Source organism: Eurosta solidaginis, chromosome 5, assembly GCF_040869045.1.
Source record: "Eurosta solidaginis isolate ZX-2024a chromosome 5, ASM4086904v1, whole genome shotgun sequence".
Lineage (NCBI taxonomy): Eukaryota > Metazoa > Arthropoda > Insecta > Diptera > Tephritidae > Eurosta > Eurosta solidaginis.
This window is the reverse complement of record NC_090323.1, coordinates 208786049-208800554: the sequence shown is the minus strand read 5'-3', so window position 1 is coordinate 208800554 and position 14506 is coordinate 208786049. Positions and strand designations below refer to the sequence as shown.

General features: G+C 38.6%; 1 protein-coding gene across 4 annotated transcripts in view; it reads left to right on the top strand.

The window, feature by feature from the left end:
• The window catches only part of Mrtf (Myocardin-related transcription factor), a 671490-nt gene that overhangs the window by 316043 nt on the left and 340941 nt on the right, over window positions 1-14506 (top strand). For 2 of the 4 annotated variants that reach the window (XR_010953535.1, XR_010953537.1), the window contains exon 5: window positions 1480-6822. Coding sequence is in view for 1 of the 4 variants with exons in the window: in XM_067787886.1 (XP_067643987.1) it covers window positions 1480-6707 (5228 nt within the window). In the remaining 3 variants the exon portion in view is untranslated. Of the gene's footprint in view, window positions 1-1479; window positions 10251-14506 lie in introns of those variants that run through there. The other 2 variants (XR_010953536.1, XM_067787886.1) reach the window with 2 other exon arrangements.

Genomic DNA, 14506 nt, shown 5'->3' with positions numbered 1-14506 from the left:
GGAATGTTCGGTTACACACGAACTTAGCCTTCCTTGCTTGTTTTTGCCAAATAAATTTTAGTTGAAGCGAAATGTCCACTTCACTTACCTCCGCTATACCACCTGCACTGAGAAATCTGATTCATTCATGGTTCCAATATACATTAATTTCCTCGACTCCGTCTCAGATGCCTCAGAGCTGCTTTTTCGATCAAATTTATTCTTGAGTGCTAGTTTTGTTGTAGCTGTTATAGCCGTTGAAGTTTCTACTGAAAGGGGACTTAGGGAGGACAACTTAATCCATTGCAGTGTTTGGTGCGTAGAAATGTTAGAATGTTTGGAGCAAGGTTCAAGGTCAGATCACTAGCTGAGCTCTCCCGGCTGTCACTGGAAGGTAAACCGGCCAAGCATTTGAAAGTTTTGAAAAACTTTTTGTAATATTTGAATTTAATACAAACTGTGAAAAAATCTTTGCGAGTTTAAAGAAAGGTTCACTTCCGTTGATGTGTAGGTCTTACAACCTTAGACTAACAAAGTTGCTCCTATTATTAAAAAGAGAGGACTGTAGACTTATAACGGGTATTCTGACTGAACAATTCCTTCTGGCGCCACATGCCTTAACATTAGGCTTGCTCAGTGATAGCAGATGTACAAAGTGCGGGTTGGGGGAGGAAACGGACGAGCATGTTTTGTGCTTGCCAGGCTAAGACTCCAGCTACTAGGAGTGATACAGCTGTCAGATCTAAAAGCAGCAAGTGGCATAGGTCCAAGAAAGCTTCTAGCATTTGCCAAGAGGACGGATGGGTGGTTTCAGTTCGGTCGTTAAATAAATTTCTGGTAACACTACGGACTCATTCAGTCAAACCAGCGTACTTTTAACTGGCAAATTTACTAAGGTTATTCAGTAGGATTTAAAACACAATAAACGGTTTGAAAAGCACTGTATGAGCAGTTTAAAATCACTGTAATCTGATATTGCATAAATACAAGGCAACAGTACATAGGTGACCCGCCAGTGACACTGTCCTGCGGTGTTTCTTTGGTTGGCTTTACTCCGACTTTCTTTCAGATATCGGTCGCTATGATTATCCTCAAATAGCTGGTTTTCCTGGTTGACAAAGTAGTGACTTGTACCAGCGCGACTCGAGTTCAAACGAAATCCCTAATTTTTTCCCAAATCTACCAATTTACTCTCATTAAAATGTTTGAGGCCGAACACTAGTTGATGTAATTGTAATCTCTTAGTTATGTAAATGTGATTAACAATGCATATTTTCAGGAGTCGTGTATAAATATTCGAATACGAAAACGAAAGTACTTACATAAATGGAAAGCATGATATTCTATGTGCCATTAAGTTAGGTTTACATACATCTCCTTGAGTTCGACATAAAGTTTAAGCATTTACAACATACGAATTTATGCTTATCTCTAAGTTAATTCGCCATACCAAATACTTTCGCCAACATCTAATATACTTAAATCGGCTTTCTTTTGCAGCCCTTAAAACATCACCCGCCATACATGAACAATGCAAACAATTGGAACGTGCCAAGACCAGCGATTTGCTAAAAGCAAAAATACAACAACGCCCAAACCGTGAAGATTTAGAACGACGTCACATATTAGAAGAGGATGAGTGTCATATTGATCCGAGTTTGGCGGAAAAGCAACGAATGCTTAAAAAAGCGCGCTTAGCTGACCAACTCAATTCACAAATACAACATCGACCTGGGCCATTGGAATTAATTAAAAAAAATATTTTGCATACAGAAAAACCAATTGAAAAGATAGTGAAAGAGGGTTTGGTATCATTTAAAGCTACAAGTGAGGGACTATTAACACGTCCGCAACATCCACATAGCTATGTTACATATGAAGATGATTCACAGAGCTCTGAGAGCGATACACGTCAAACGCCACCACGTGTTGAAGAGCAAACACTTTCCGGTGTTGGCGGTTGCAGTGATGCTATACAAGCAGCTGCCGCTTCATCGGGTATTGTTACCGTTGCTTTGACTATACCCACGAGTAGTGGGCAAGTGGTGGTCACAGCAGGACCACCATTCGAGATTAACGCTACAGAAGCTGCTAAACCTGCTGTTGTAGTACCACCGCCACCACCGCCGCCACCAGTAGCATCAATCACCGCTGCAGGTGGCATACAAGTTAAACAAGAAACTGCAAATCTATTTGAGGAACTATGTCAGTCCGTGGCTGGTCCATCGGCAAGCCCTGGTGGCAATTTTTTGCCTATGATATCTTCGCCAGCTTCGCTAACATCAACCGCTTCGACTATGAGCCCTTTCTCCTCCATTGCATCGCCACCACAGTCACTAACGCCGTTACCGCTACTTACCACAGTGGCTAAATCAGATGCGCCTGGTAAGGAAAAGAATCGTAAGAAATCGAAATCAAAACCTACGAGTAAAGCGCGAACAATTAAATTCCATGAGTATAAGGGGCCGCCGAATGCAGCACATAAGATGAGCAGTGACAATAGTCAACCGGAGGAGACATCTTATCAGTTAATGTTGGAACAACAAAATTGTTTGCTCAAATTTTTAGAGACACTCAACAAGAATCAGAACATAGTGCCCGCCGCATCTAGCAGTAGCGGTGCAACATGTAGTGCAAGTTCAAGCGCAAGCACAGTTGGTGGTCTAGTAACAACCGTGGCTAAATCGTCTGGTCAGTGTGCAGCGGCGACTACAAGTGCAACAGTCACAAAATTAGCGACTGCGCTACCTTCGCCCGCACCGCTGACACCCGTATCTGGCGTCACAGCTGTGAGTAGTGAATGCGTGAGCAATACAGCTTCGCCGGCCACTTCAACCTTTTCTATTATATCAACACCACGTCCATTGCCATTACCATCACCCGCGCTTTCTGTTACATCTTCCATACCACCCAGTCCGGCCACCAGTTATGCTGAGTCGACATGCTCCACCACGGATATTTCACGTTTGGAGAAAATGAAAGTATCTGATTTAAAAATGCATTTGAAGCGACGCAATTTGCCTGTTTCTGGACCGAAGCCACAGCTGATTGAGCGCTTGAAGCCATTTTTACCGCTTGATATTACTGAGTGCTCAACTATTGTTAACACGCCAGCATCAACCGCGTCTACAGAGATGAACGCTAATAGCGCATGTGAAGCCATGGACTCCACCAGCTCAACAGTGGCTGAGGTACCGATGGCTATGATTGTTAATTCACCGCATGCGGCTGGCATGTCTCCCGAGCGGCATATTATCGAGCCTGAGCAAATGGATATCGTGCAACAGGTCGATTCGCCACGCCCACTGCCGCTGCAAACCATATTTCAACCGAAGCCGCAGGCCGCCACTATCATAGTAACAAATGACGATTTGGTACGCGAACAAAAACGTCAAATCGATGAGCTACAAAAGCAATTACAACGCTCCCAACAAGAATTACAACAAATGCGCCAAAAACAGCAACTGCAACAAAAGCAAGGCAATCAACAGCAACAGAAACATTTCCTGCATCCGCAACAACAAACGATGACCGCGCAGGTGGTGAACGCTTTGCCCACACAGCAAATAACATTGATTACAACAACAACAGCGCCACATTGTGCGCCACTCACTGTTTTACCGCAAATTAGAGAAAACATAACGCTACCAACGACGAATGTAACGGTTAAAACGCAAGCTGCTAAAGCGAATGCTGTAAAAGCGAACACTCAGAACGCCAGCGCTAACAATAACAGCACAACAGCCACATTGACACCACAAGCTATGAGCCAGAAAATGGTGGTAAAGCAACAATTGGAAGCGAAAATACAAAAGCAAAAGCAGGCGGCAGCAGCAGCTGCACAAGCGCAACAACAACAAAAGCAACATGCACAGCAATTACAAGCACAAGCACAACAGCAAGCGCAATTACGATTTTTAACAACAACAACCACGCAAAAGACACAAACTTTACTCATTCCAACGGTGAACGCTACGCCGAAGACGACGTCGACTACAGCAACGCACAAAGCGAACGATAAGAAGTTGGCGGCAAATACAGCGCGCCAAAAGAACTCCAACAACAATGCGCGTATAAGCAATGCTACAAATACAACTAATGCGGCTGCTACAGCAACAACAACAATACTTGCTAATCAAATTCCATTAACAGCAAAGACACACAACAATTTGGGTTTGGTATGGAACGAAGGTAATCAGACAATATTTTTGGTCGGTTTGAATGATCAACATATGACAGCGCATACAATTGGTAATATTTCTTTGGCTAATGCGAGCCCAGCTACAAAGAAGCTATTAAATGGTCACCAACGCACGAGCTCTCTACCCAGCATACTGTTTCCGATTGCGACACAGTCGCCACACGACCCACAACAGCTGATCGAAGCGAAGCCTGTCATAACACAACAACAATTGCAACAGCTACAACTGCAACAGCAACATCAGCACCAACAACAGCAACATCAGCACCAACAACAACAACCACTACAGCACACGCTGCAATTTCATAATCGCGCCTTCCAGCCAACACAACAAATCATACATTTCGATATTAAACCACAAAATCTGCAACCACCACCACCACCGCCACCGCCGCCACAGTATGAGGAAGCGACTAAGCAGTTAGCGGCTAAAGCTAATATGCTGACGCAAATCAAAATCAAAGAAGAGCCTAATACAGACTGTAATACGCCACACAATCACACCAACTCAGTTACAACACAAACAACATCTACGAATAAACGTAAAAGCGCTGTAAAATCGGATAAGGTAACCGATGTGCTCGACATACTCGTTAAACAGGGTGAGCTACACGAAAGCGTGCTAGAACCTATAACGCCCGTAACGCCGTTAACACCCGGTGGCAGCAATGCGTTTATGACAGATATGAGCGGTAATTTGATATTCAACACCACTAGCGCTGCAACGCTGAACAACAACTCAACAACAGATATTTTGGCTGCTTCAGGCGCCTTAGTGCCTAAACTAGAGCCACAGAGTAGTCCAATGCCTGAGGGCATATCAATTGGACAACCAATGGATACGACACCGTGCACGAAACAGCAACAGCAAAGACAAATGCTACAAAAGAAACGACATTTGTCAGAGCTTCAGCAGCAGCATCATCAAGTGCCAAATGATATGAGTAGCGTCTTCCAGCTGCTGGATGGTAATACAGTTGATGTGCACTCACCATTAGGTGGCGGTTTTATTGAAAATATCGATATGGCTTCACCACTACAACCGGACGCGCATATTAATGCCGCTAGTGTGTCGAAAACATTTGACATATTCTTAGAACAACATCATTCCACACCACCGCCACTTGAGCGCCCTTCACAAGCATCAACGCCAGGTATGCATTCACTACAGCAGCAACACCAATCGCCTATACATCATGATATGTTGAGCAAGGCGGCAAACTCACATGAAAAGCACATAGCGCATCACAGTATGGTGGGTTGTCCAGATGCCAAAGTCAATCATCATTTTGATGAGTTCGAATTGCTTGAGTTGATGTCGCAACAATTAGAAATGGACATCGGTGATGACGTAAGTACTTTTACAGGTAATGTTGGTGGCTGTGGCGGTGTAAGCGCTAATTCTATACATCATCAAAACTTACATCATTCCAATGGTGACAATGGCAGAAGAGCACAAAGTGTCGACTCTGCGCTAAATGCTGGTGCAACAATAAATGGCTTGCGGCGTGATATGAATCCTAGTTTACAGCCATCAATCAATGAGCTTATACAGCAGCAGCAACAATTCGAACAGTTGCATCAGCAGTATAATAATAATAATGGTAGCAACACCACTGGCCGTTGTGATGATGTGCATGCTGCAAGTTGTGGTGATATTAATTCTGCTATGTTGAACGCTGCTGATGTTGATTTTGATGCAGAAAGTTTTGTTGCGCAACTAACTCAAGCGAGCGAACATGATAATATGACGACCAACAACAACAACCGCAACTCTATTGGTCACCACACACATCACAGCATATTGGGCGATGTTGCAAGCTCTCCCTTATCCAACAACGTTGCTGCTACTGGTAGTTCACATCGCAGCAATAATTGTCATAATATTATTATTAATGGTAACAGCGGTGAGTTATCAATCAATAGTGGCATCGTTCATCCTAACAGCGTGAGTACTCATGATGGTCACAATAGCGGCAGCAGTAGCTGTCATAATCATTTTAGCTCTACACCTATGGATGTTTGTGATGATTTCGATAATCCGCTTGGTAGTTTTAGTTTTTCTGCATTCTCCCCCGATTCGAACATCAATACGCCACCACATCCATTTGGCAGTGAAGACGGCACTGGCATTGGTGGTGGTAATAGCAGCAACAGTAGCGCGCTATTCAATCCTAGTTGCATAAATGGTGAAAGAAATATGGGCGGTTTGAGTTTGGGTATTGGCGGTGGTATGGTGAGTGGCATTGGCAGTAGTTGTGGTGGTGCTGCGGTTACATCAGCATCCGCAACGTGTGGCATGCAAGCTGCCTCGAATTCGTCTATCAACGTCGGCGAACAAATGTCTATTTGTGGTATGTCAAATGGCCTTGGCGATAGTAATGCCATAATGAGCGCTATGAGCGAGGAGGGTGGTGCGGTTACAACAACGAGTAGCGATAGCTTTGGAACTACTGGTGACATTTTTGATTTGTTTAATATCGACGATTATAAAATGACTTGGGGTGAAGGGGAATTTGCGGTGTAAAATAGTACATAAGAGGTAAAAAAATTCGATAAGCAAATGTATAGAAGATAAGAAAGAGAGATGTACAAGAAGTGAGAGCGAGTGTGAGCATTTAAAGAACAAACTGAGCAGTGAGGTGAGTTAAATGCATGGTTGCCAAGTTAATATATTTTGTAGTGTAGCCGTAGCCGTAGCTGTAGCTTGAAACATGAATAGTGTTGTGTAGAGAGGTTAGAGGTTCAACAAGAAATATTTTTCTTCAAATGCTTGAGTCGAAAATGTAATAGTGGTTCTACTATCTTGTTAGCTTTCAACCTGGAGTAAGCGTTATCATTTTAATACCTGATGCATACTGACGTTCGTCATGGTATAGAGGTAGTGTACTGGCGTAACCTATGAATTTCGATATGGCACGAAAGTTACATCGAAATATTTTTTACTTTTTATAATATACTGGGTTGAAGATTTACGACCGAGCGGTAATTATTAAGCAAAATTTAAAATTTCCTATACTCTCCTGCTAGTTTATTTCGCATTTCTCTCCGCTGACTCCTAGAAAAAGACGCGAAAGCAACGAAACACGTAGTAGGGGAAAAGAAAAATTATAACCTCGCCTTAAACCTCCCCCGGGGACTGCATCGAAACGTTTAGAAAGAAAAGGGAAAATTTAAATTTTACCTCATAACTATCGACAGTAAAGCTTCAACTCAGTATATGTAAGACTAAATTACGCGAGAAACAAATTTTTCAAAACGGAGTTGTACCCAAATAAGGGATGCCACGAACGCTCAGAACTAGTGCCCATAATATTGGAGAAGATGTTCGGTCTATATCTCCTGTCTGCAAAACTTAAATAGGTTTTTATCGGCCTGGTTTTGATCATAACCATAGGCCGCATCCCCAGACTGCGATTTAAGGTACTACAGAAGTTGTAGGCATCTGTTAAGAGGACATAGTTTAAACTGCTTTCAAAAATGTTCGACTGAAAGCGATTCAGTATTCACTCTATGCTCTGCTCTAGGCATTGAATACTCTAGAGCTTGCGATTTGTCAAAATTGTGCAAGGAAAAATCTCGCAAGGATCAGCTTCTGATGAGAACTTCGAATCTCGAAGTCCATGTAAGGCTGTCGAGCTAGTCGGCATTTAATTTGATCGCTGCATTGGCGTATTATATAGAGCTTACGATTTCTTCCCAAACACAAGTAAGATTTCCGAGATGAAAGTAGCTGAGCTCCCGATTTTTCGAATCTCGAAACTCTCGCTTGTGTTGGAGAAGATATCGTAAGCTTTACCCTGCATGTATTTAAAGCGGTGGACTATGCAGAAGACATACTAGTAGTACTGATATCTGGTGTGTGTCCAACGTGATAATGCAGGAAATTAAATGATTTGCGGATACCCCACGATGGGCGATAAAATCTCAAAGGTAGAGGATGATAATCTTAATCCTCAACCTTATCTTATGACTCTGCAGAGAAGTTTCAATATTTTGGTTTCTACCGTTGGAGCATTCTGGCAAAACTCCAAGTTATGTCTTAGCTATGTAGACGGCCTACAGGACATAACTGGTTACAAATAGTATCGTTACTAAGGTGACCATATGTAAGGGCATTGTTTCAAACTGGCATTTGAGATGGTCGAAGAGCTAACGCAATGTTGTCTTATTCTCTATGACGCAGAAGAGAAGGTACCGCCTGGCCTGGTGACCCTCTTGCACCGATATGTGAATTTGGGCCTTTCTTTAGTTGAATAGAAGGAATGCATTCATATTAGTTCCATTTCTTCAATGCGGTTGTCGAAGAGCTTTTTCGACATAGTCTGGCCCTTCATGACGCAGGAGCGAACGAAGTATCTCTCTTGCCTGCCCATTTTATTAGAGGTACACTTCATACACTGAAAAAAAACCTTTAGCATTTGGTAAGATTAATAGAATAAATATATTCAAACTAGTAGGAATATTCACCGGGTTAATGGAAACAGATGGGCTTGAAATATCATACCTCTTGCTATAGCTTCAGCATCTGCTTTTAGGAAGAACCACTGGAGGAGGAATCCGCTGTTGAGGAACCCACTATGTAATGTCGAGGGCGACACTGAAGCATAATGAAATGCTTTGAGTACTTTTTAAGAGCTTCCAGAACTCAAATCGTGAATATTAAATTTTAATATAATTTTTTGAACAACAATGCTGTACATCAGTGCTAATACGGCCCAGTGAAAACTCGGCACATCAGCCGCCCAATCAATCACTACTCTTATTTTCAATATGACCGCTTACAATGTAAGCTTGCGTTTTGAGTGACGGAACGTTAAGTTGACTGAAAAACTGGTGGCTACACTGCTTGCTCGTTGGCTTAAGGCGGACTTATATGTATAATAAAATAACAATGAATAGCCTTGTCGCTGTCTTCGCTTTGAAGCGATCAAAGTTTTTATGTAAATCCGCCTTTATTTGCTTAGCTGAGCTGCTCTTATACGATGTCCGTACTATACCTCTCATTCGTTATTCATGCTCCCATTTGTCATTTGCCTTCTACTCTTGAAATATGCCGAGAATTAAGAGTGTGCTTTTCTTTTTATCGTACGTTTATCCAAATCTGATGAAGACAAATAAAAAATACACAAACGAATCCGATAATTGCGAGCGAGTTGCGAATTCACTGTACGTATGAGATAATTCGCGCATTACATAGTGAATTATTTCAAGTCTTTAGTAGGTGCCGTGTGAACATCATATTACATACAGTCCTGTATGAATTTTGAAAGGGCGTGTGGTGTAAGTAGCGTTTTGAGGTTAGTACTTAGGCAAACCTGTGGGTGCTGCGTTGTTTGGTAAAGCGAATATCTGAACAGGAAATTGAATTAATGCTAATAGCTTTGTGGTGGTTATGATGTTAGAACATTGCGTATGTTTTGCTAGACGGATGGATTTTGTTTACTAGGCAATTACTATGCATATTCTCAAGCAGTGACAGCAGCAGCTTAACATTCGATTAGTGTGAGGTGATTTTTATGACGCGCAAATAACAGCAACACAAATACATACTTACATGTGTATATACATTTGCGAATACGAAAATAGCAGTAGAAATTTTTTACAAATTTCGTCAATTATATTCTTCTTCTTAATTTTCGCTAGTTTAAGAGAAAATATCCAAGAAACTTGCAACTGAAACTATGTATGTAAACCGATTTTAAAAACGTTTTTAGAAAAAAATTGAAAATTTGACAAAATATCAGCAAAATTTAGAATTTTTATTTGGAGTTTTCAGATTTTTTTTTTTTTTAATATGCAAATCATTGCCAAACCCATTTTCAAAAAAAAAAAAAATGTGACGAAAATTTTGAATTTTTATTTATAGGCTCATTCCATTTCAAGACAACCGGTCCGCGCAGGACATGATTTTTGATTTCGATGAACTTCTAATATGTTTTTGTTTGGTCAAAATAATGAAACACATATTTTTGTTTTGCCTCTTGAAAATTTTTTTATCGGATTTATCGGCACTTGAATTCGATAAAATGCAATCGATGCAATCACCTATTTTTTCAACTGTCAATAACTTTGTTAAAAATTAACCGATTCTCATGGTTTTTTCTGTGAATATTCGTTATTACTTTAAAATTTATATACATTTTTAAAGTATACCATATAGTTTAAGAAATTTTTTGTTTTAGAATTTTGTAAAAATGTATAACTTTTTTTCAAAAATTAATATTTCAAAAATAAATAATAAAAAGCAGATTACTTATTTTGCCTAAACTTTTTCCATACTGAGTGAACAGCATATATTCATACAATACGCTATTGTTTAGAAATTTATATAAAAGAAAAAATCATGAAAATCGGTTAATTTTTGACAAAGTTATTGACAGTTGAGAAAATAGATGAATAAAATATCGATTGCATTTTATCGAATTCAATTGCCGATAAATTCGAAAAAAAAAAAATTTATGAGGAAAAAAATACGTGATTCATTATTTTGACCAAAGAATAACATATTGTAACGAATGTTAGCAGAACTGAGCGATGCTATCGTCTCTAAGCCGATGCTAAGCAGTGACGTGAAGTCACATCCATAGATCAATCATTACGTATCTACATAAACGAAACAATAATTGCGTCTACACATATGTACCATGTACGTATACGAGCAGCGGAGAGTCAATGCACAAACACATGCATATATCTGAGATACTCCTGAAAATATGCAATGAGAAAAACTATAAAATCATGCAATTGTAGTTACAGCTGAAAAGTTTGAGAGCTGCTGGACTAGTAGATTCTGGAAGCAAACTTTGAAATCCGAGAGTATAAAAGGCGGCAATTGTAGAAGCGCTGGAATTCAGTTTGATTTGAGATTTCGATTAAGACGCTATCTAGCGAGTAAGAGCAGTATTATTTTGAATAGTAGAGTTTCATTTGAGCTATCAATCAGTTTAGTTATTAAGCAAGCTATTCGTTGCACAGTTTGAGCGTTATTGTAGCGTACGTTAATAAAGGCCATTTTGCATTTTTACATATTGAAGTTATTTATTCAACAGTTTAGTGATTCGAACTTAGCAGAAGGGCAAATAAGAGGATTTGCAGCAAATTCGTAACAATATTAAAATTTCATCGAAATCAAAAATCATGTCCTGCGTTGTCTTGAAATGGAATGAGCCTATAGAATTTCAAATTTTATTTTTTTTTAGTAAGCAGTTTTGTATCCTAATAAATTTTAGCCAAAACAAAGCGCATGGTATAAGTATCCGAAAATTTGAATCGATTTATGACAATTTTTTTTCCAAAAAAAAAGACAGTTTTCGAACTTTTCGAACTTTTTCGAAAAAAATTTTGAAATTGTTTTGAATACGGCCATAATAGTATAGCGTCATAAATCACAAGACGAACAGACTACCTGATTCCCTATCTGCGCTTCGAGGGAGATCTTAAAGCCACAATAGAGGTGGACGGTTGGCGCAAGGGTGCTCAAATGGCGGACGAGGCGATACATGTGTACACAGATGGTTCCAAGTAGTGGATGGAGTAGGGTCTGCGATATACTGTGCTTATCCGGAAATAAGCAGATCCTACAGGCTGCCGGATTACTGTAGCGTTTTTCAAGCGGAAATATTAGCCGTAGTCAAATCCGTAGAAACCCTGGAAAATAATAGCTTAAGCTGCAATCGTGTTAACTTTTATATTGAGAGTCAAGCAGCAATTAAGGCAATAATCTCGCATAGCACAGCATCTAAATGTGTGTTAGAGTGTAAGCAGTCTCTGGAGAGAATCGGGACAGGGACAAGCATGCATCCATATTGGGTCCCAGGGCATATGGGAATAGATGGGAATGAACAAGTGGACGAACTAGCTAAAAAGGGCGCATCCCTTGAAGCTTGCTTCGTAGACGTCCCAATTAGACTGGGCGAGATTAAGAGAAAGGAGTGGGTTCAAGCGCGGGGCTGTAAAGGTTCGAACAGAATATGTAGGTCTTTCAACCCAAGACTAACAAAGTTGCTTCTATCATTCAAATAAGAGGACTGTAGACTCATGGCGGGTATTCTGACTGGACACTGCCTTCTGGCGTCACATGCCTTTAAATTAGGCTTGGTCAATGATAGCAGATGTAGGAAGTGCGGGCTGGAGGAGGAAACGATCGAGCACGTTCTGTGCTCGTGCCTTGCGCTTGCCAGGCTAAGACTCCAGCTATAAGGAGTGATACAGCTGTCCGATCTAGAAGCAGCAATTGGCTTAAGTCCTACGAAGCTTCTGGTATTTGCCAAGGGGACGAACTTATTTTATAACATAGGTCCTGGTTTTTGATAGGGGTTTTCAGTTTGGTCGTTAAAACAAACTTCTTGTAACACTACGGACTCATTCAGTCTATGGGAGGTCCTCATGGACCGGCCAGTACAACCTAACCTAACCTTTGCATAGTTGTTGTTACAAAGTTTCGAATTTTCGAACTTCTTCGAAAAGGGTTTTGAAATTAGTTTGTATAGTTGTCGTTACAAAATTCTCCTCAGTTTTCCTAAAATTATCGAAAAAAATAAAGAATTTACCTGACAAAATTTGCTAAAAATCGCCACTGCTATACTCGCAGTCGCAACTGTAAACCGTGTACTGTGGGGAATATATAGAAAACTAATAAAAAATACTTCATATTCACATTATCAAAGCAACTGACTTCATAACTATCATAACAGATACATATATCTAGAAACATTCAAACTTATTCCTTTATATTACTACACATTCATACGTGTAAATACTTATTTACACGTGAAATATGAAATGAAACCCCTACTTTGAAAATAAAATGCATTTAAAACAAAAAAAAGAACAAAGAACAATTAAAAGAAAACCCAACTTACATAAATGACGCTTTAACTTGCAAGCGCTTTTTCCTCGCTGAGTGAAGTTGATAATGTGAATGGAAATATTTTTTAATTAAATTTTGTTAACGGAAATGAAAAATGTTGAGAGAACGGCTGTAATGAGAAACCAGAGAGTGCTAGACATTTCAGCGAATAATAAATTTGTTTGAAGAAGACATGCAATTAAGTAGAGTGAGTATAATAAAAATCATTCCAGAATAAAAAAAGTTTAGTAAATTTTTTTTTAAAAAAAATATTTTAAACATAGTAAATGAGAAAGAATTTCCTCAACGATTAAAGTCATATTGATTGAAAGTAGTATGTGTTAAATCAGAGAATAATTGTAGAACAATTATTCAAGTAGACAGCTGATAAAGAAAACGAATTTTAGAAATGCCGCTGTGCCAATTAGTAACAAAGTACTATGGTGAGATAACTTTGCGCTATGGTAAGAAATTTCACTCAACTTCGGCGGGAAGTAAGCAAAGGTTAAGCAAATTCTAGTCAGAAGATGATCCAGCAGAATAGAAGCGATTACTAGAAAAAGAAGAAGACAAAAATAAAGAAGAAACAGCAATATATTCTCTGGCGCGTCAACAAACTCTGTAACTAACCTCTCACTCATTTCAGTCGTCGTATAATTTCACCACGCTTGTCAGCGATTTCAAAACATAAACAGTTGGCAAGCAAGGTGATGTCAGAAACAAAGCTCATCGTAATACACAAAGTGTGGTGAAAAACATTCTAATATTTAAATTTGATTAAAAAAAATTTGTATTCAAATAAATATCTTATAAATAAAATAAAATTTAGTTTTTAAATAAATATTAAAAAAACAAAATATCGTAAAAGTAAATATTTTACTTACAGATAAATACAAACAAAAGAAAAAAAATTGCAAAATGACAAAACTAATTACACATTTTATAAAAATTTAATTAATAACATTATTACATAGCCACACCAATAAAAAAATATTTTCTTATATTAGTTATAAAGTGTGCTTAAAAAAACTTTTATGAAAAACATAAAGTTAAATTAATAAAAAAAAATAAACATAAGTTTAAGCGCAAAATATTTTAAATTTTGTAAAATAATAAAATTTTTTATAAAAAATCTATAATGACACTTATGTATTAAGTATTTCCTTAGAGGAAAGAAAAAACCTTTTTTTTATAAGTTTGTATTTGCTTACAGAAAAATAATATATAAAAACAGTTAAGCCGCATTAATAAAACTAAATATAAAAAAATTCAAAATTATGAAATAAAATTAGGCGTAAACAAATTTAATTTTAAATTAAAATATAAATAAAAAGATAATAAACCTTTGAATCTAAAAAATCTAAATAATTTTAAAAAATTATGAAATTATTTTGTAACTAATGAAATTAATTGTGGATTCTACAATAACATGGCCATGTTTGATTAAGTTCATACAATTTTTGTTTGTTTTATTT